The sequence below is a fragment of the Rhinolophus ferrumequinum genome, chromosome 24 (assembly GCF_004115265.2).
Source record: "Rhinolophus ferrumequinum isolate MPI-CBG mRhiFer1 chromosome 24, mRhiFer1_v1.p, whole genome shotgun sequence".
In the NCBI taxonomy this organism is placed as follows: Eukaryota; Metazoa; Chordata; class Mammalia; order Chiroptera; family Rhinolophidae; genus Rhinolophus; species Rhinolophus ferrumequinum.
The window spans coordinates 4,968,637-4,991,376 of record NC_046307.1 but is presented as its reverse complement, the minus strand read 5'-3'; the positions used below and the strand labels follow the sequence as shown (position 1 = coordinate 4,991,376).

General features: G+C 48.2%; 1 protein-coding gene across 6 annotated transcripts; it reads right to left on the bottom strand.

Annotated features, from left to right (window-relative positions):
- Positions 1-1,969: 1,969 nt before the first annotated feature.
- On the bottom strand, positions 1,970-22,722 carry LOC117016833 (uncharacterized). Of its 6 annotated transcripts, XR_004421975.1 has the most exons (6): positions 22,536-22,722; positions 19,352-19,467; positions 16,626-16,734; positions 7,209-7,295; positions 5,891-6,066; positions 4,643-5,391 (listed from the first exon to the last, which is right to left on the bottom strand). XR_004421975.1 is itself a non-coding variant. In XM_033096566.1 (4 exons), exons 1-4 carry the CDS (start codon positions 9,898-9,900, stop codon positions 5,350-5,352), a joined length of 639 nt encoding a protein of 212 aa, XP_032952457.1. In that variant the 5' UTR covers positions 9,901-10,072; the 3' UTR covers positions 4,643-5,349. The 6 variants fall into 6 exon arrangements, 2 of the variants coding, with proteins under 2 accessions (XP_032952457.1, XP_032952456.1); XR_004421976.1 differs by lacking the exon at positions 16,626-16,734; XR_004421978.1 differs by lacking the exons at positions 4,643-5,391; positions 5,891-6,066; positions 7,209-7,295; positions 16,626-16,734 and adding exons at positions 1,970-2,350; positions 3,858-3,948.
- Between the last annotated feature and the right edge of the window lie 18 nt (positions 22,723-22,740).

Sequence of the window (22,740 nt, the reverse complement as noted above, 5' to 3'; positions counted from 1 at the left end):
TTTAACACCCTTTTGAACAGTCTCTCTCCAATTAATTTTCTATCATTCGGATGGAAATGATATTATGTCTTATCCTGTGTGCCTCTCCAAAACAGCACCTGGGTATATGTGTAGGGGTGTGGGGTGAAAGGCCAGGGATCCACTGGAGGTCCCCAGGTCCATGCTGGCCCCTTCAGTGAAAGGTCAATCTGGTTTGGTCTGGCTGTGGACAAGTGACCGCAATCTGACCTTTGGGCCACTACTGAAGTGTCTGGGTCTAGCCATTTGCCTATGACCAAAAAGACTATGCATCTTGCAGTCATCTGTCTCCATCCCCAGACCTCCGCTGGCCCAGTGGCCCCCGCAGCCTCTCCATGTTCTCTCTGTGAGGCATGTGGGAACTTCTGGATCCCTTCAAGCCTCCCCCAGGCCATGGGAAGCCAGAAGCCCTGCTTCAGGCTCCTGTCCCAGCTGCTTTCCTCTGCCCTTGTGTTATGGATTGAATGTTAATGCCGTCCCCTCCCCAACTCATATGCTGAAATCCCAATCCCCCATAGTGATGGTGTTAGGAGGTGATCTTTTAAAGTAATTAGGTGATGATGGTGGATCCCCCATGGATGGGATTAGTGTCCTTATGAAAGGGGCCTCAGAGAGCTCTCTTGCCCCCTCTGCATGTGAGTGCACAGCAGGAAGGCCAGTCATCAGCAACCTGGAAGGGGGCCCTCACCAGAACCTGACCCTGCTGGCATGCTGATCTTGGACTTGCAGCCTCCAGAACTGTGAGAAATAAATTTCTGTTGTTTACAAGCCACCCAGTCTGTGGCATTCTCTCATAGCAGCCCGAATGAACTAAGATACCTGCTACTGCTCTCCTGAATCTCTCTGGATGTATCTATCAGGCCTCCCCCATCATGGTTTTACATGGAAAATGAAGCAAACAGAACAGGTGCCTCTGACCTCCCTGCCCTCTCTCTGCCTCTCTTCTCCTTCCTTTATTCTGTGGGGGCAAGAGGAAGGGACATCCTGTCTCTCTACTATAGTCCCTTCTGAACAGGAACCGTAGTGGATCTCTCTGCACCATGGAAGAAACTTTATGATCTGGCCCATTGGTCTCCAATCTGGGGCTGTTCAACAAGTGTTTCCAGCCCTTTGTCTTCCAGCACATAGTAGGATGATACTTTCTGCCCCCTGTGGTTGAGTGGGCCATGTGACTGTACTGGCAGGAACAAGAGCAAAACACAAGTTACTTCCTCTCACAACTCAGAACCTCCTGCCAACTCACAATGGGTGTGAAGTGTGAGTGAGAAACCTGTTATGAGCCACTAAGTCTTTGGGAATGTTTGTTACTGCAGTATAGCCTAGTCCATGATGACAGATACACACATATAGCCCATAAACAAAGTTTTTAAAAACTATGTATGCCCTCTTGCACATTTTTAAGATGACATCTAAAATTTTCACTACACATTCAAATTGTTACAAGGGATACAATTTCCCATCTGTTGTAAATACTAATATTTAAAATAAAAATGTTTACATCAGTCTTCTAAATGTATTCAAAGGAATCTAAATGTTGAAACACTTTCTTATCCACTATCAACAGTTTTTTAATCCATGAACAAGCTCTTCTTCAACATTTGAAATTTCACTTTTTTTCTTTTTTCTTTTTGAATTCATGTTTCCATTCCACATCCTCCATTTACCTTCATCATAAGGCAACACAGTTTTAGGCTTTAAAGTTTTTTATTGACAACCTTATCATATTTAGTTATAACAAAAAAGTAGATAAATTTAAAGTCTGAAGTTTACTTTATCCCGTCATCCGTAAATTCTAAGTATTGAACATTTCTTCTGAATTGAATTAATACAAATAGAATTAGTACACAACTGACCAAAGCAATATAAGTTTTGATGAATAATTCTTAAACATAGAAAGCATCTTTTATTGAGATATACACATATACTGCTAAAAACGGATTGAACAGGCGCTAGCAATTCTTTTTAATAGCAGAAGTAGAAAATACTAAACATTTTATAAGATGGAGACTACAATTAGAGTAAATAATTTATATGATTTGATAAAACAGGTTTGACTTCTTTCTGGAACAGCACAAAGAATCTGAAAGAAATGTCACAGAACTATTATCTGTGAGTCTCAGCCACTGTGCCGTGACAATGTTGGTACTCCCAGAGAACGTGTGCATGGCTCAGCGTCCCCAATCTCTGCTGTGCCCCTTGTCCAGAGGCGAGTCTCTGGCTGAGGATACATCCTGGATGAGCACTGAGAACACAGGAGCTGCTCCCCAGGGATGTATTTCCTACCTGTGTGCTCTTTGCTTTGCTCCCGGGAGAGTCCAAAAGCAAAGCATTTCTAGACAAAAGGAGAGATGGGTAAGAGAGTAGATCTTAAAAGTTCTTATCACAAGAAAAAGAACTGTAATTATTACGGTGATGGATGTTAACTAGACTTATTGTGATGATCATTTTGAAATATGTACAAGTATCGAATCATTATGTTGTACACCTGAAACTAATATAATGTTACATGTCAATTACATTTCGGTTAAAAAAAAAAAAGGAGAGGTGGAAAAGGCAAAGCAGCTTACTAAAAAGCTCCATGATTCCCTGAACCTCACGCTGCCTAGAACTTCCCAGACAGCCAAAATTCCTTACTGTATCTTTAAGAGAAGTGTGGGTAAGAGAGGAAACCCTGCAGAACCCCTGAATAATCATCAAAGGAGGAACAACCCCACATAGGGGCGATGTCACCTCAGATGCTTCTACAGGAAGATCCACTTTAGGAAAGAAGACATATGGAAGCTGAGATTCTGGAATTTGACTCCCTTAAAATGGTCCATGAACTGAGATAAATCCAGTTACATAAAATTCAGTGTAATTAGAATATTTTCTGGCACTTACCAAAATTTCAAGATACCTTAGCAAATCTTTTACAAGATTTTTTTTCAGATTCCCATATTAGTCAATAAAGTAGTAAAACCTGTTTTCTGGCTTCCCTACCCCTCCCTCCTCGGGAAAGATTTTGTGCACCCCAGAAGTTTGTGTACGCTCAGTTTAAAGACTTCTGAGCTTGTGGACCAGGTCTGAGAACTCAAGAAATTTACAAAATCCTTTTCTCTCTCAACCCTGGGGCTACAGCAAAAAGTTTTGCATTCCAACAGCAGGACCAAGACAAAAATGCCTTTGGCAGGAGTTCACATGCATCCAAGGGAACGCAAGAGAAAAGAACCCACAAGGACACAATTCAAAACTCTTATCCCCATTACACCTGCAAAGTGCTTAGTGCAGTGACTGGGAAAGTGGTGAGTAGTGAATAACAGCAGCCAGGCCCAGCTCTGAGGCTAAAACACCAATGGCACTTAGGGACTTGAAGCAGAGTTGCGGCTGAGCTAATAAGATAAGGCTCTGAACCAGAGCCTTCGGGCTGAAGGTGAATTGTATGCACACCTCATGCCAGCCCCAGGGCCCATTCTGTCATGAAATCGAGGGTCCTTATGACTTTGATTAAATTTATCTTTAAATCTTAGCTCCAGAAATCGTCTCTCCCCCCCACCCCCAGCCCCTCACAGAACCAGCCTTTCCTCGGGACAATCAGCAACTCTGGAAGCAGCAGAAGACAGTAGCCCGGATCTGACTAATGGTCACACAGGGAGACCTCTGGCAGGTTAAAGGTAACATCTTGCCCTAAGTTATGTTTCCAGCTTCTGAGCCCTAAGGTGGAACGACCCCCGACTACTTTCCCCTGAGACCAGACAGGAAATATCCAATATTTTCCACTGCAATTCTCGGTGTTTAGTGTTTGTTTGGCTATGCTAGCGCTATTGAATGAACTCTTTCTGTTCGGTAACATCTGCACTCACAGACATCATTGTAGGTGTCAGGCAGGGTGGGAGGGAGGTGCGAGTCCATGGCGTGTGGGCTGGTCCCCTTTCCCAGGTGGGAAGGTGAGATCTGGGGAAGAAAAGGCAGAGAAAGTTTCAGAGCAGGAGGAGCCCTCCATTAGCCTAACCCAAATGAAGTCCCTGGAGAGTGGGCTTCTCTGGTCAGTATTTGTGCCCCCCACAAGCACTCCCCCTTTGGTTTTATAATCCAACTCATGTCGGGACAGCCTCTCCCCATCTCTGATTTCATCTTCACCACCACCTACCTTTTCATTATCTCCACAGGACGAGTGGGACTCTCCCTGGTTAAAACATCTGTCTGTGAAATATTAACAGGCAACACCAGGACTCAAACCCATTCTGTCCGACTTTGGGAACTGTCCTTTCCACTGGACAATAACCAAATCATGGGGAAAACACAGACTCTATGAATGCCCATAAAACCTGGAAGGAGGAGGGCTCAAGTTTTGATGTTAGATAAATTGTCATTTGTAATATAACAAGAGCTGTTTGAGGGGCAAGCGCTTAGCAAATACTGCCCTGCATGGGGCGCTGTCCACTCAGTGACCCACAAACGCCTGGTTGGCTGTTTGTACCACCCAAGTCCCAAATGCTGTGGGGTTATTTGCTGCGTTTCTATTTATTAAAATGTTTGCTTTGCTATTAGCAGTCCCAGAAAGCTCAAGCAAATAACAGTCTAATTTAAAATTACAAGAAAATACATGTATCCTGAAACACACACACACACACACACACACACACAATCCTTTCAGAAATATACCACCAAACCACTTCTTCCACAAGACTTAGCAAAGGTCACGATTTCTGGGCAGTTCTTTCCAGACTTAGAAAATGTTCCATTAATGGACACTGGATCCAAAGTTAAAGTGTGCATGGTATTGATCAGATATATAACGAGGTGCATTTTTTCTATTCCTATTGCATTTTTCTCTTTTTCAGTTTAACTTTACTTTTTGAATATGTAGAACATTTTCATGAGTTAGAGGTTAAAACTATATAAAATGGTGAACTCAGAAAAGCCTGCTTCTCTGATTCTTTGTCCCAATTCCCACGTGTGGGTTTTTCCCACCACCAAGCAATTCTCCAAGTCCAGCTGTCACCTGTGCTTCTGACCGACAGGAGGTTCCAATGACCCCTTTCTTGGGTTTGGTTAATTTTCTAGAGTGACTCACAGAACTCAGAGAAACATGTTACTTACTAGATCACCAGTTTAATATAAAGGATATGACTCAGGAACAGCCGATGGAAGAGACACACAGGGCAGGTATGGGGAAAGGGCCTGCAGCTTCCATGCTCTCTCTGAGTGCATCACCACTCTTCCAGAATCTCCACATGTCCACCAACCCAGAAGCTCTCAGAACCCCATCCTTTTGGGTGTCTATGGAGGCTTCATTGCACGATTGATGAAATCAGGCATGATTGATGAACTCATTGATCATCGATGATTGGTTCAACCTCCAGCCCCCTCCTCCAGGGAGGTCAGTGGGTGAGACTGAAAGTTGAAATCACAAGGTTGGTTCTCCTGGCAGCCGGCCCCCACCTTACCTGGGGTTCAAAAGTCATCTCATTGACATAACAAAAGATACCTTTCACTTTGGAAATTCCAAGGGTTTTTGGAGCTCTGTGCCAGGAACAAGGAGGGAGGCCAAATACGTGTTTCCCATTATAAGTCACAGCATCACAGCTCCCTTTCCCATCTAGGAATTACATTCACAGCAGCCACCTCCAGGAGCCTCCACACACTTACTGCTCTGGCCTCTACTGGTCCCTCTTGGACAGAGAGCTCAGCCATCCAGACTTCAGTAAGGGCATCAGGTGGCCTGAAGCCACAGGGCCCCAAGAGGTCATCCAACATGCCTCTCTCTCTTACAGACAGAAACCGCCATGTCAGACTTCTGGCCATCTGGGCAGGACCAGAACCCTGGCTTTGTGTCTGCTCCATTCAGGCCTGGTGAGCGTCTCAGGCTGGAGTGTGGGACAGGGGCACTCACCCTTACCCCGCTGCTTCTACCGACCAAACCCCTCCGGCCACTCAGTTTCCTTGCAAAGTTCCAGCTTCTAGCAGTCTTCCAGGCTTTCAGGCCAGCAGTGCAGGCGTCATTTTTAGCTCTACCTTCTCCTTCACCCTGGCATCCAGTCTGTGGGCATACAATCTGGCCCTGGAGGGCTGGAAGAAACCACAAAGGGCGTGTGGTTCAGTTGCCCACGCAATGCTTGGATTTCCTCTAAATGGTCGTGGTGAAGCCATTGCCCGGGCTCCGCCTAAACACGGCCCTCATCTCCATGCCAGGGGCTCACCACTTCCTGATATTACCTGTTGCATGTTGAAACAGTTATGATGTTCCAAAGTTGGCCTTAGGTCGAGCTGAAGTCAGCCTTCCTGTGCTTCCCCTACACAGAACAGACCTGCCTGCCCCGTCCGTCCTAGCTCTTTAACCATGAAGTTGTGATCGTGCCCCAGAGCCTCGCTCCAGCTGGTCTTTACAGGACAGAGTTTCAAGTCACTAATCAGTCTGCCCTCTCCCCCTAACATTCTCCACTTGATCAAGATCAGGTGTTGCAAACTCAGTGCTGCTGGGGGCCAAGCAAGTGACATCACTGAGGAGATGGGTGGAGCACAATAGGGAATGGTGGGGATTGCTGCAAAGAGAGTATGTGCCCATCTACTGGAAACAGCCATTTTAGTTTCAGCCAATTGTTGCCACGAAGAAGTGAGGCCCCCGCACTGCCAGATCCCCCATTTTCCAGGAGAAACAGGAAATTTGGATTTATATTTGAAATGCCCTGATTTTTTAAGTTAGTAATTAATGTAAAACAACAATAATAACACATTTTATGAGTCAACATTGTACAGGCAAACAAAAACTTATGGGCACAAGTATGCAACCTCTAGGCTACAGGCCTCTGAAAATATGCCGCCTAAAATTGGACGTGACACTCAGAGATGGTGGCTGACCTGTCCCGTCCATCCCTCCTTGGGAAAACCTCTCCCTTCCCTGCTGATGTCCACTATGTCAGGTCTCCATCATTTCTCAGCAGACCCCGGCCCACAGTGCCCTGCCCGGCCAGCCCTCCCTCTCTCTCCAGCCGCCTCCTCACCCCTGCCCAGTGTATGTCTGTCACCCATGCCCCTCCCCTAGGACCAAGGGCGGCCAGACCTCAATCAGCCAGGTCTGGTTCCTCCTGGACAACATGCCCCTGGGCTCTCCCCCTTTTTCTGATAGAACTGGGAACCCTCCTTTCTGCCCATTCCTCCACACCTTTGTTCAAGCCAGGCCTCCCTCTAAGAATGCCTTCCTCCTCCCTTACCCTGGCTCGGCTTCCTTCCTCCGGGGCCTTGCCTGGCATCGTCAGCCGTCGGTGGTTTCTGCCTCTTATACTTCGCCAATACCACATCTGTAATATGGAGAGAAGACAGACTGACCCCAAAGAGTGTTTGAGGAATAAATGAGGTGACTCGTGTCGAGTGCTTGGAGAACAATGGGCATAAAGGAAGTGGTCTGCGAACGTGAGCTCTTGCTACGAATACCCAGCTTAGCAGTGAAGCCACGTGGCGTCTGCTGCTCTTTCACATTTACTACTCACATCTTTCCAGCTAAATGATGAAAGGATCCTGAGCATGGAGACTGGCAGACCTGGGTCGGAATTCCATCTGTCCCATTTTACCCTGGTGAAGTCACATAACCTCTCTGTCTGTAAAATGGAGCTAATGGCTCCCACTACTCAGGATTCTGATAAGGATGAAATAAGGCAACGTCTTCAAAAGAAAACTGGAAATAAATGCTGTAAGAACAAGCTTCCAGATGAGGGAATTCCCAACCAGCCACCGTACTGTTGGAGTCAAGGACAGGCTGTGTCTTGGAGCAGACCTGGAATGTTCTTTTGTTGAATGTTCCAACAAATAGTATTTTAGCAGCTACTCTGGGCCAGACACTGTGCAGTTATTGCAAAGATGAAGGCCCACCCTCAAAGTAAAGGTGATAAAACCACCTCTAAACCTCCCGTCGGCCTCCCCTCTCCGCAGACCCTCAGCTGGGACCTGGTAGTCCCAGCTTCTGATTTCCCTTCTCAGATTCTGCCGGTTACAGTCAGTCCTGTCACTGTTGCCCTGATGACCTTCCTGCAACACATTCATTCATTCACTCATTCCTGCATTACACAATTATGTATTCAGTAGTTACCAGGAATTCTGAAAACCAAACAGATGACGGGAATCCCTGCCCCTCATGGGTGTTACATTCTAGTAACTCATTATGTAACTTCTTTGCCTTAAAAACTCTACTGGATTCCAATCACTTACGCCAGGGTCAAAAGTCTTGAGCTTGATCTTCGGGACAGTTAGTGATCCTGCTCCACTCCCTTTCAGCCCCTCCCTACTCTCCCAGGAAGAAAGGCTTCCGGCTTCAGGTGGGCCACACCCCCTCAGACATTGTGTCTTTGCTCTGGTTATTTTCGCAGTCTGGGAAACGCCTCTTCCAAATTAGAGGCAGCTGATTATTTTTTCTCTGTAGGAAGCCTGTTCTCAGCCCTGCCCGCAGCCCTGCTGGCAGCCTGGCTCAGGGGCCTCTGCACCCCAAGGGCTCTGCCACACTCACCTGGGGCTGCCCAAAGTCATTTTCCTGGTTGTCTCCCCAGCATGTTTGCTCAGGCACCCTGCGGAAGCCGTGGTACCAGATCCAATGATGGCTTTGTGGATGGCCAGAAAAGAGAAGCAGAGAGGACCTTCCAATGTGGAGATTACAGAGAGTCTCATGGAGGAATCCATGTGGCCCCGACCAGGATGAATGAGCAAGATGTGCCCACAGAAAGTGCTATGCAGAGGGGCCAGTGGGTACAGGGACAAGGTGGCCAGAACCCTGGGACATGCTAAGGAGCCATCCAACATCCCATTGGCCAGGAGAGGTAGGTGGGAAAAGGAACAGAATTGAGACAGAAGGTGGGAAACAGAAGCTATCACCTGAGTGAGAAAGGTCTTGACTGTCAAATTGGGGAATCTGACCTCAGCAGGTTAGGGATCAAAAGCTCAGACAGAACAAGGACAGGTTATGAGAATGATCGAGGCCCAGGTGACACAGGAGAAGTGGAGGATAGGGTCTTTCTAAAAGGAGAGGCACTCTTAGCTCCGGGTTGTGGAGCCAAGGTGGATAACTGGGCTCAAGGCTGCCACAGCTTCACATTTTAAAAAACAGAAGCCAGACATCCAGTCTTTCTAGTGAAATTTCCTGATCAAAAACACTACCACCAGCAAACAAAACATGTTTACAGGTCCTCAGTTTGCAGCCTCCTGGTTTTAGGTGGCAGGATCAGCTGGTGGCTGGTGTGGAAATGGCAGAGGGAGGGCCCGAGTGAGCAGCCAGACCAGTAAGAGAGGGCTTCTCTTGTTTGGTGGACCTGAGTCAGTAATGGGATGGACAGGGGAGAGCTGGGGGCAGGGTGGGGGAGGTTGTCAGACAAAATATAGAAAGCCCCAGTTAAACTTGAATTTCAGATAAACAGGTTTCTTTTTTTATTAACTATTAAAAATAACTCATTTATCTGAAGTTCCAATGTACCTGGGCGTTCTGTATTTTTATTCGCTAAATCTGGCCACCCTAGAGAGGGGTCCTCTGGCAGTGGAATTGAGAGCACTTGACAAAGAACTGAACACGTGGGAAGTGGAGGCGGTACCTGCGTAAGGGCGGGACCGAGGCAGGGCAGCAGCGCCTGGCTGGGGTACCTGGCGAGGGCAGATCGGACCCATAAACCCGGACCGGCGCCGCCATCCTGGACGAGAGAGCAGGTTGACTCCGGGTAGGCGCCGGCACCGCTGTCCCTTTGCCCCAGGCCACTCCTGCAGGGTGACCCTCATGCTGTGCTCGGGAACAATGAGGGGACCAGGTGCCCTTAGAGATGAGGAGGGACGGCGGACTGATGCTCTCACCACAGCACAGCCAAGCACTCCCTGGCGCACGTCGTCCGGGTCCTCTCCCCGCTGCCGGCGAGCACCGCCTCCCGGGTCCATCTCCTGAACCGCGCGCGGCACGTGGCGCACACGGCGCCCGGAGGGACACGCTGGACCCCCTCTCCGCTGGATCCAGAGGGCGGGGATCCGCGCCAGGTTTCCTCCTCCCTCTCTGCGGTCTTGCCGGCTCCTCCTAGTCCTTGACCTGCCTTCACATCCCGCAGTCTTTCCAGCCTTGACCTTGAGCCCTGCGCTCTCTGGATGATCTCACTCTCCTAGTGACCATCTATATGCTGAGGGCAATTTTCTACTTTGCCTGTGTAAACGACAAGGGCATTTTGACCTAGTGTACAATGCATCTTCTCCGCCCACCCCCTCTAATCCTCCACCCCTCCCTCCCTCTTTCTCTTTCTCTCTACCTCTGTCCTTCCTTTTCTCCCATCTTCCTTCCCTCTCTCTCCATTTCCTGTATTCCTCAACTATTCTTTTCTCTCTCTCTCCATTTGTCTTGTTCACAAAAACTGTTCAAAAATTTCTCCTGGATTCCCTAAAAAACGTAGACAAAGCATCACTCTTCCACAGGACACAAAATAAAACTGACAACTGAACATGCACACGGTAAAATTTATGACTGATTTCAAAATGTCAGAAAAATCAAATCTTCTTGACATAACTGAGATCTGCAAAACCTGGTCCAAGATATTGGACTTGGTAGAAACAATAGTCGCAAAAAAGGAAATGCAAACTGGTTGATGAGGAAATCGATTTTGTTTAAAAGTTAGAGCGAATAAAACTGAACTGAAAAGCAGTGCTACCCATGAAAATAATTTTGACAAAATTTAACTGCAAAAAATAAATTGTTTGTGCTGGGTTTAATTTTTTTTTTCCCCCAAGTCAAGTTGTTGTCCCTTCGATCTTAGTTGTGGAGGGCATAGCTCAGCTCCAGGGCCAGTTGCTGTTGTTAGTTGCAGGGGACGGAGCCCACCATCCCTTGTGGGAGTTGAACCGGCAACCTTGTGGTTGAGAGCCCACTGGTCCATGTGGGCACCGAACTGGCAGCCTTTGGAGTTAGGAGCACAGAGCTCCAACTGCCTGAGCCACCAGGCCGGCCCTGGGTTTAATTTTTTTATGAAGAAACTAATTTGCTTTAGGGACACGCTGGACCTGTAGTTTGTTCCCCAAATGCCTTATTGACCCAATGAAAAATATCATCAGTGTTGGCAGGAATTCTAATTTAAATGCTTCGTACATGTTGAAGACTCTCAATTTTATATATCCCTGCCTGAAGTCCAGATTCAAATCAGCAACTGTCCATGGGACCTTCTCCCGTGGACATCCTAAAGCCTCATCAAATACATATTCTCAAAACCAAACTGCTGATCTTCTCCCACCAAATTGTTCTTCCTCTCAGACACCTGGACTGTCACCCATTCAGTCACTCATGCCAAAACCCCGAGGCATCCTCCCCCTTACCTCCCTCATCACCCAAACATAATCTAAAACCAAGCCCATCAACTCGACATCCAGAGTAGCTCTCAAATCTGTCCTCTCTCCAGCTCTACCTCCAATGCCCTCATCCAAGCACACAGTATCTTCCACATGGGTTAACCTGATCGGTGTCCCTGAAACCACTCTTGCACCCTCTGAACCATCCTCCACACTCGTAGCAAAGCAAACCAGGACCTCTTTTCCAGTAAAAGGCTAATATCTTTGATGAAACCTCCTGCTAAAGACAGTTGCGAGAGTTAGTTAAATGTTTATAAAATTCACACACACACACTTTTTTAAAAGCGTCAAGGAGCTAACAAGATTGTGAGGAATTGCTGTGCCAAGGTCCAGGAGAGAACAGGATTCCAAAGAGATGACCCTGAAACGTGAGGCTGCTGAAAGGCCAAACTCACTTCTAGTGGCCCTGCATGGCTGAAGACAAAAATCAGAGTCAGGGGCCTGCCAAGGCTGGGGGACTGATAAACCACCCCTCACATTGGACTTAGCCCCCAAAGGATTGCATCGCATAAGTAACAGTGAACTGAAAGCAAACCAGCCTTTCCCCAAATGGCAGTCCAGCTCTGAGTCACTCAGGCGCTCCAGAAAACATCATGCCCTAAGTATGAACTAACATGACCTCAGCTTGCTAATCCCTCCAGGCACCTGGCAAAAGCAATAGAAAATTCTTTTTGGTGAATGACAAAATCACCCCATTTCAAATTACCTCTACACATAATTTCACACACACAATATTCACCACACAAAAATAACCAGACACATGAAGAAGCAAAATTCCTCTAATTAAAACCATCAGAAATAATACTCAACAGAAATAGAGGTGGAGGAACTCCAGGCTCTAAAACAAATTACACTTACTATGTTCAAGAAATTAAATACCAAAATTGAAAATTTCAGCAGGGAACTGGAAACTATAAAATTACATAGCATATGCAAAAAAAAAGAAAAAAAAAAGAAAAAGAAAAAGAAAAGAAAAAAAAGAATAAAATAAGCTAAAATTTAGAACTCAATGGATGGGCTTAACAGCAGATTTGACATGGCTGAAGAATGAATTAGAGAACTGGAAGGCTGGTTAGAAGAAGCAATCCAGAAAGAAGAATGGAGAGAGAAAAGGATGGGAAATACAGAGAAGAGGTTACAGATATGGAAGTTACAATGAGAAGATCTTACATACATTTAATTGCAGTCCCAGAAGAAGAGAAGAGAAACCGGAACAGAGGCAAAATCTGAAAAGATAATCGTTGAGAACTTTCCAGAATGGATGGAAGATATCAATCTATAGATTTGAAAACCCAAGTGAATCCCAAGCAGAATAAATAAAAAGAAATGCATACCCTAATCCATCACAGTGAAATTGTAGAAAATCAAAGAGAAAAATGGTGAAAGCATCCAGAGGGAAACAACAGGTAATAGTGCCAGTTATTTACCTCTTGTCTATCAGGTCTAAACCCACTCTTCATAATATGGTCTGTCACTCTGGGACTAGGGGCTGCAAACCACATTTCCCAGGCCCCCTTGCCACCTGACTTCCTGTTTGGTTCTGCCAATGGGAAGCACTAAAGGGAGATTAGCCGGTCCTGTCTGTACTTCCTGTTGGCTTCACTTCAGGAACTTCCAGTTTCTTTCAACACGCCCAGCACCAGCCACACTGAACCCCCACAGGTAATAGCCAAGGCCAGCAGGGTCCCTCTTACAACAGAGCTCCAGTGGGGGTCTTCCTCCAAGCCCCTAGGTCCTGTTAACCGTATCTCTTCCTTTTTATCCTGCCAGGCTTAGGAGTGGCAGCTGCTCCCTATAATTACTGGGCAGCATCCTCTTTTGCTCTTTCAGCCTTCCAAAATTTGCATATACAACCCACCTTATGTATAATCTCCTTTGTTTGAAAAAAGTAGCATGGCTTATATTTTCCTGAGTGGACCCTAAGTGATGCAGAACTCTTCAAAGGAGCCAGAGTGTGGTGGATGGCATTACTGTTCTCAATTATTCATCACCAATTTCTGTGGGCGGCCAGTACTTTCCTACCCTGTTAACATCAGGCTTTGGCCGATGACATGTGAGGGTAGCGACATGTGAGGATGAGCGACGACTGCCACCACTTCTCAGCAAAAGCTTTACGAACCATCACATGATTTTGCCATGGATCTTTTCCCGGATGCTGACCTGGATTCTGAACCAGAAAGGGGGCGTTAGAGGACAAACTGGTTGAGTCCAAATGAAGTCTACAATTTATAATATTGCTGTCAATGTCTCAGTTACCATCACTGTAATATGTTCTGTATGACGTTAAGTCTGGGAGGCTGGGTCCAGGGGATAAGTGAACTCTATTATTTTTGTAAATTTTCTCTAAGACTAAAACCATTCCAAAATAAAACTTAAAAACAAAACACCCAGAGACGTTGACTGTTAACATTTCTGGCGTACTTTCTGCCTGCCCCTCTTCTTGCACGGGGAGACGTTTTATGCTCCACATAAGGAAGATCATGTAGATGCGCGATTTTACTCTACACCAGGCTTCTGGGGAAGTCACCACATTTAGATTTCACAGCAGGCACCATCACCCTCATTTCACAGATAAGGAAATGAAGGTCTAGAGCAGGTTAAAGGTCACACAGCTAAAAAAGGCCAGGACTCAACATGAGTGCAGGTCCCTGAAGGCAAATTCCAGAATCACTAAAACCCAATTCTTGAAGAGTGAGTTCATCTGCTTGTTCCCACGTGCATTCATTCAACCACGAGAACCTCCTGGGGGGACAGAGTCTAGGACCCACTTCCATTCTAAAGGTTTTACACTTGCAGCCCAGGGCACAGTCTGGCCTGGGTGGAACAAGGTGACGTGTCCCTGCAAGAAAGGACTCACTGCCCAGCTGCACAGTGTGTCTGGCTGAGAGCACCCAGCTGTTAGCACCTTCTGGGTCCACTTCAGCTTTCAGATGGAGCTCAGCTCTTCTTTGGAGGCCAGATTGAGCAAGACGGTGAGATGGGGCCTTTTCTGCCCCAAGGTGGGGGGTTCTCGAATAAGCAGTTAGATCTGGAGCTCCACGCGGGGCAGAACCATTGGGGTCTACATACTCTGGTAGCACCCTCTGCCCAATTCTGCCCCCTCCCCTGCTTTCATAGATGTTCCCCTCAGTAAACCCTTACTTTCCTAACTCCCTCTCAGCCTCTGCTTCCCAGAGAATGGACCTGCTAAAGCTGCTCCATAGGCTTGCGTGACCTTCCCTGGCTCATGTGGGTAAACTAACCCAGGAACCATGGGTGGCCTTTGCCCCCTCTAGTGCCCTTTATCTCCTCCGCCTGGTAAGCCCCTGGGAGGATGTGTGCAGGAGAGGCTGGTCCAGGGCCTGAAATCCCCGATGTCCATACTGCACAGTCCTGTGCCCATCCTCCCTTCGGACCTGCCAAGGGCATGACCGATGTGTGCTTAGAGGACCATGAGGACCTGTGTGCAGCCGGGATCTTGAATAGTGGAGGAGGTGGAGCAAGTGGGAGGGAGCTACTGCCCTGGTAGGTTTGGACGAGGGTGAGGTGGGGGTGTGGCAGTGCAAGGTGGGGAGGGTGTGTGTGAGCCTGTCTGGCTCTCCAGGGTGGGGCTGAAGGAGTGTTTGGGTACAGCAGTAGCAGTCACATGGCTCTGTGACTCGGGCCTGCTAAGGGCTGGGGATGGAAGCCAGACTGGCGGGCTGGGTCAGCACATCTATGCAGAACAGAGCAGGGGCCCAGGAAAACCTCTGCATCTGCAGAAGACACAGGGGACAGACAGCTGATTTCCCAGGCCTGTGGTCTTTCATGTGCCAGGGCCCAGGGCAGGGAGCGCTATGCCAGGGATGGACAGATGGAAGAGCGGATGAGGGGCCCGCTGGGTGGACACATAAGTGAGGGGGTGCATGGATGGTCAGGTCGCTGGGACCCTCCAAGATCGGGCCTGTGGCTCCCATGCTCCGTGGGAAGCATCCGTCTTTTGGCGTTGAAGCGGGAGACTTGAGCATCCTGGCCATCTTTCCCACACGGGCAGGAGTCCCACAGGTGACCCCAAGGATCACTTCTGACCTTCCCTCGAGGGGAAGAAAATGGGGTATGCGTCCTCATTCTCTCTCAGGAAAGAAGTATCAGGTAGCCTTGGCACTGGTGGAGGGCAAAGCAGAGACCACCCACCTGCCCACCTGCCAGAGGCCTTACTCAGCAGACCCTGTGCACCTGAACCTTGCAGCCTTGTTTTAGGCAATTGTACCTGTGAAATCACCCGCCCTAAAATAAATGCATATTACAATTTAAAATGTTTGCCTACACTGAATATTGATAGATGAAATGTCATAATATCTAGAATTTGCTTTAAAATAATCTGAGAGTGGGGAAGGAGCTAGGGGTATATAGAGATGAATAAAATCATAAAGTTGGGTGATGGATACATGGGAGGTTTTTTATTGTCTTCTCTCTACCTTTCTGCATATTTGGAAATGTCCGGAATTAAGCTTTAAAAGTAATCTAGGTAAAGTCCTTGTTAAAAAAAGAAAAAGAAAAAAAGGCCCACTTCCAGCACCTTTCAGTTAACAGTGGAATGTAAATCCAAGATCATTTAAGTGTCTGTTTTCTTTCTTTCTTTAAAAAAATTTTTAATTGTGGCAAAATACATATAATATACAACTTAGCATCATAACCATTTTGAAATGTGTAGTTCAGTGTCAGGAACATTCTCGCAGCTGTGCAAGCAATCTGCTCAACTCTGCTCTCTTGCCATTGACTTCCCCACCCCGACCCCCCACGCCCCACCCATCACTGCACCCAGGGATTGGAGTCCAGGTGCCCTAAGTCCCAGAGCAAGTTCCCTTACCACCCAGGGTGGCAGCTGGTCCTGGGCTTAGCTGTGGGGCCGGGCCAGGCCAGCCAGTGAGCATGTCGCAGTTTTCACACCCTAGTCCCAGCTGGCTCCTGCAGGTCTGAGCGCTCTGCCCCAGGGCAGGCACCTGATCAAGTCCAGGCAGCTCTCAGCTTCTGCCCCCACGTGCATAGGGCCTGGGGCTGCCCTGGTCACCTGGGAAGGTGGACAGGGGAGGGAGCGGAGCAGGGGTGAACACAGGCCCCTCCCCAGCACAGGTGACTCAGGAAGGGCAGTCCAGGTCCCAGGAGGCCACTTTCACCCCAGGGTGTGGGGCACACCTCTGAGTGGACAATTGTCCTACTGCCTTGACCCCTGTAGCCACAATGCCCCACTGTGGCACAGCTTTCGGGTTTAGAACAATCTTGGAGCTGCTGGCAGTGCTATAGTGGCCACCAGGAGTTACCTGTTAGCCTGCGCTTTGCAAGGTCTGAAAGCCTTAGACACTGCCTCTCCAGAGACACCCAGCTCTTCTCCCTCTTCCCTTGGGCTGGGGCCTGGCTCCGGCTCCGGTTCTAGGGCACAGGAGAGGACAAGGGAGGGTAAGTAGTGAAAGGTGGGTGGGGGACACACAGCTGTCATGTCCTTCCTTCACTGGGGTTATGGCATTTCATGCTCGAAGCGATTCTGGATTTTGCCAGTTTACAAATGAAGATGCTCAGAGACATCACCAGGAAGTCACAGGCCGGGGACTAGAGCCAGGGCCGCCTTTCCTCAGTCTCCTCCTCCTGGTTAGAAAGCAGCCAAAAGGTGGCTTTTTGCAGATGGTGGGTTGGAGCTGAGCATGGTGAACTGTCTGGTCATGGAGGAGGCCCGGGGTGGGGAGCGGGTCTGAACGTGGACTGGGGCCAATGCTGTGGGCTCAGAACTTGCTGTATCCTAGGGGTAACAGACAGGTGACCCACAAATGCTGATGACCTGTGACAAGTGCTGCTGAAGCAACACAGGATGCAGGCAGTAATTTTGGGTTCTCTCAACAACCAGCACTTCCAGATGAGGACAGTGGGGCAGTCCCCAACATGAAGCAGGGGCGGGGCCTAAAGGAGCAGCAGGACCCCTGAGGCTGGGACCATGTCTCTCAAGCACAGGACAGTGGGGACAGAATGCGTGGGCTGGAAAGCGCCCTCCGGGGCAGCGGGGCAGAGTGGGCGGTGGGCGGCAGGGAGCCCAGGAAGGCTGCTGCAATAGTCAAGGAGAAAGGTGATGAGGTCAGAGGTAGCGAAGCTAGTCTCCACGGGAGGCTCCAGTTTTACAGTCTTGGCCGCTTGCAGGCAGCATGGTGGCATACTACCCAGCCCAGCAGACAGGCCCAAGACAAGGTAGTGTGCGCTGGGTGGGGCAGCACACAGCCTTCCCGGCCACTTCGAGACAGGTGCCTTTCTGATGAGCTTTCCCCACAGCGAGAAGGGAGAAGGACAAACTAACATTTATAGACGCCTACTATAGGCCAGGGACTGTGCTGGGCATTTTACAGACGTTACTTCACTGCCTCCTCCCAGCCAAATTATGATCCCCTTTTTGAGATGAGGAAACTGAGGTGTAGGGAGAGAAATTCAATTGTCCAAGGTCAGCCAATTCAGGAAGTGAATGCACGCAGGGAGCTTGGTTTCCTTCCCCTGGCCTGGTGCCCTAAGTGCCAGGCCACCAGGCCTCTGGGCAGTGTGGCTCCTGAGCCCATTCCACAAGAATGCCAAGTCTGGGGACAGGCGGCCCAGGCAGGGTCTGCTCTGTGAGCCTGGGAAGGTGAGCAAAGTCCACCGCATAAAAGGCCCCTGCCCTGCCCCTGGAGTCTGGCCTCTCCCATGCTGTCCAGACATGTGCGGAGGGAGACAGAGGCCTGGCTTCTGCTGGCTTCTGACTGCCCAAGTCTGCCTAGCCCACCTTCTTCTCGCAAAGGCCTGAGAAAGGCAGATGGGAGACTAAGGGCCAGGGAGACAGGTGTGAGAACAAGAGGCAGCCTGCGTGGAGAGGAGTGCAGTTGAACAGAGCAAATACCGGTCTAGGCAACAAGGGACCAGCTTTCAGGCCTAGCCTTGTCAGGAACTAGCTGAGATGTGTTTTGGGGGAGCAGATCATGCCCCCTGTCTGGACCTCAGTTCTCCCATCAGAGGAAGATCGCTGAGGACACCCAAGGGTTCATGTAACACTATGGTTTCTGCCCTAAGGTTTCTGCCTGTGAATGTGCATAGGAGTGCACGTCGGTGCAGGGTGCATCGAGGGGGAGGATTGGGACAGAAACTGCCTGTCCCCTGGGGCAGCAGGTCCCCTCAGCTTTGCACTCCCTATCCAAGTGACCGGACAACCTCAAAGGGCTCGGAGAAACCAGGCTGGAGGGAGCAGCTGCCAGGCGGCTCTCCAACTTCTGGGGAGGGGAGGAGGGGGTGCTGTTAGCATCCTGAAGTCTGGAGCCTGTGCAGGAGGTGGGGGACAGGCAGCCTGGTCCAGGCTGGTGAGCGCTGCGGACTGAGCTTTCTTTGAATGACAGCTCAGCTAGAGGGATGGAACCAGGCTGCTCTCTACCTCAACCCCCTGCCCTTCTCTGGTGTGCAGTCACTTTCTAGGTATTCCATCCAGCCAGGGCCCTCCTGCTCCTTCCCTCGTCTGTCTTTGACATTTCTGGGCTCCAGGGTGTCTGCTGATTTATTTCCCTCCTGCTGGGAAGTTCCAAGACTTTGAACAGCCTTCTACTCCCAGGTCCCTCTGGCAGCCTGGGTCAGGGAGAGCACACTGGCTGAGGGTCCGATGACCTTGGACCAGTCACCGGGTTTGTAACAACAGAAAGGGTAGGAGCTGAACCTGAGATTTCACAGAACTTATCTTTGACCCCCTCCCTCTCCTAATATAATTTCTCGCCAAGACAAGTCAATTCTTTCAAACCATCTCAGGAACGCCCCCCATTTCTTCCTCTCCCCAGTGCCCCTGCCCTCTGTGGCTGGTTTATGTTCCCTGAGACTCCTGTCACCCACATCCTCGCCTGGACCTCCTCACAGGGTCTGTGTACATGCCGCCTCACACTTCCCTCTCTCAACACCTCGGAGGCTCCTATTTCAAGAGGCCTTTCTGCGGCTGCTCCAATGTGCCACCTGTGCCCTACCTCTCCCACTGACCTCCACCCCAGGGCCCCAGGCTCACCAATTAGCCTGACTTCGCCAGCCGGGATGTGCCCTGCCTTCTCCAGCCATAGGCGCTTGCTCCACGACACTCTTCTCCATGGAAATGCTTTCCATTCTTCTAGTACCATCTCAAAACTGTGGAGGAAAAAGGGGTTCTATAATGAGTATGACAAGTCCAGTGACTGAAAGTAACCCCACAGGTGATCTGATCGTAGATTCCTAACTGGGCGGGTCATGGTGGGTAGTCACACCCCAGGCCTATAATTTCTTTAGTAAAAGGTTTGTGTTTGTCTTAAGCAAGCCCTGCCCATTGTTTCTGTCCATCTATGTTAACAAACCTTTAAAAAGTCTCTTTTTCAAGGTAACCACCCTCAAGAAAACACATAATCTTGTTAACTATCCTGTAATCCAATCTCTACCATACTTTTTCCCACCTCCATGTAATCTTCCTTACTTTCCCTCTTTAGTTCCAAATGTATAAAAGAAGCTGCAAAACTGTTATTCTTGGGAGCATCCGAGATCTTGCTCCCTGGCATATGTCATCAGTTTTGGATCAAATAATTCTTTAAAAAATTCTCTACAGGTTTGGATGTTCTTATGTCAAATGTCAACGAAAGCCACTTCCTTCAAAGAGGCCTTTCCTTAGGTCCCCCAAAAGGTTAAATATCCTTGCTCTGAACCTTTATCTTGTTAAAGAAAACAAAAAAAAAAAAACAAAAATACAAGCCCCAAATGACATCACTAGTGCTAAAAGCCCATGATACCAAACCTACATTTAATACCTGATCGAATTGCTGTTTCAACTGTTGTCAGAAAGGTCCAAACCTATAGAGAATTTTTATAAGAGTTTATTTGAGCCGAAAACTGACTGACATGCTGGGGAGCAAGATCTCAAATGCTCCCGAGAATAAGTTTTGCAGTTTCTTTTACGCATTTGATATTAAGGAGGGAACTTAAGGGAAAAATTACATGAAGGTAGGGAAAGGCAAGGTGGGGTTTGGATTACAGGGTAGTTAAAATTACGTATTTTCTTGAAGGTGGTCATGAGTTAGAAGGAAGGGTCTGAAAGGAAGCATTTCAAAGGTGTGTTAACCTGGATGCACAGAAACAATGGGCAGGGCTGCTTAAGGCAAAGATAGGTCTTTTACTAAAGAAGTTACAGGCCTGGGGCGGGACTACCCACCAAAACCCGCCCAGTTAGGAATTTATGATCAATCACCCTGTGAGGTTAGAACCCCTTTTTTGTCCACACAATCTCTCCCAGAAACATAATCTTAATCAACCAGTCTGGAATATTCTGGTCAAGCAACAGTAACCTGTCACATACTAGGTCCTCTCCACCCCCAGAGAAAGAAGAAGCAATCTCCATCATAAAAACCCTCCCCTTTTTCTTCCCCCAAAGTAATGATGTCCAGGCTCAAAAAGAATCCCTTCTTTTCTTTCACTAAGAGCTCCCCTGCCCCACCCTTCTTCCTATAAAATCCTTCCATAGTGTACAACACCTCAGAGGGCCCTTCTAGTTGCTGAATAGGATGCTGCCCAATTCATGAATCGCTTAATAAAGCCAATCAGATCTTGAAATTCACTCGATTCAATTAAAAAAAATAATCTGTAACCCTACCATGCTGGGGACTCCCAAGGGCTGACATCCAACGTAGTTACTGAGTTTTCTTAAATAGACAAGTCCTCTGAAGTCCAGCAGTTCCATTATTAGGAATGTGGACAAAAAAAGGGGTTCTACGGAAAGTAAGCTCTCAGGGTGATCTGATCATAAATTCCTAACTGGGCGGGTCATGGTGGGTAGTCACCATCTTTGCCTTAAGCAATCCCTGCCCATCGTTTCTGTGGATGTAGGTTAACACACCTTTGAAATACCCCCTTTCAGACTCCACCTTCTAAGACAAGCTGTAGTCCACCTTGCTTTCCCCACCTCCATGTAATTTTTCCTTATGTTCTCTCCTTAATTTCAAATGCTTAAAAGAAACTGCAAAACTTATTCTAGGGAATCTTGCTCCCTGGAATATGTTGTCACTTTGACTCAAATAAACTCATAAGAATTTTCTACAGGTTTAGATGTTTCTCATGTCGACAGGTAAGGGCGGCGTAGAAAACAAAGGGTTAAAACTGGTGACCATCGCCCAAATTTGATCCACCCGTGCGTGACACGATGTCTTTATTTTTTAAATGATAACATTCACGTAACATAAAATTAACCATTTTAAAGTGTACAATGCTATGGCTTTTACAATACTGTGCAACCACCACCTCTCTCTGGTTCCAGAACATTTCCCTCGTCCCAAAAGGAAACTCCGTACCTTTTAAGCAGTCACCCCTCATTTCTCCCCCACCATGCTCTCTGGCACTAACCTGCTTTCTGTCTGTATGATTTACTTACTTCACATAAGTGGAATCACACATTTGGCCTTTTGTGTCTGGTTTCTTTCACTTGGCATAATTTTTTGGAGGTTCATCCATTTGTAGCATTTATCAGCACTTCATTATTTTTTAATTTTATTTTTATTGGGGAACAGAGTGTTTTTTCAGGGCCCAGCAGCTCCAAGTCATTGTCCTTCTATCTAGCTGTGGAGGGCGCAGCTCACTGGCCCATGTGGGAATTGAACCAGCGACCCCGTTGTTCAGAATTTGTGCTCTAACCAACTGAGCCATCCAGCCACCCAGCACTTCATTTTTAATGGCTGAATAATATTCCATTGCATGGATATATCCAGGTGTTTATCCATTCATCAGGTGATGGACAAGTTGGGCTATGTCCACCTTTTGGCTATGGCGAATAGTCTTGCTACGAACACTGGTGTACTTGTTTTAATCCCTGTTTTCATTTCTTTTGCGTATATACCTGGGAGTGGAATTGCTGGGTGAGACGGCAACTCTATGTTTAACTTTTCAAGGAAGACACAGGTGTCGTAATTTTTGGAATTTGAATGATTTTAGGTGTCCATCTCTGTCTCTGTCTCCATCTCTTCTATTGCCTTACACCCAGTTGTTTGACTCATTATTTGTCTGGCACCTGAAGGCATCTGAATTTGCTGACCCTAGAAGGCTTTGGTGTAAAAAACAAAAACAAACAAACAAAAAACCTTAGCGCCCAATACAGTCGCCAAGGGGCCGGAGACCTTGGGTAAATCTCTCCATCTTTCAAAAGTACAATTTCCTCAGCCTCCAAAGGGGATAATAATACTTACCTAAACGGAGGCGGCGAGGATCAGGGAGGAGACGGACCCAACGCGCCTCTTCCGAAGCTGTCGAGTTCTGGAAACCGAGAGGGGCGGGCGAGGCCAGCAGCAGCAGCAGCAGCAGCAGCAGGAGGAGGAGGCAGAGGGGCGGAGAGGGGGCGCTCTGGGGGCTTTCGCCGCGTTGGGGGCTGCAGACCAGTCCGGGTCCGAGCCG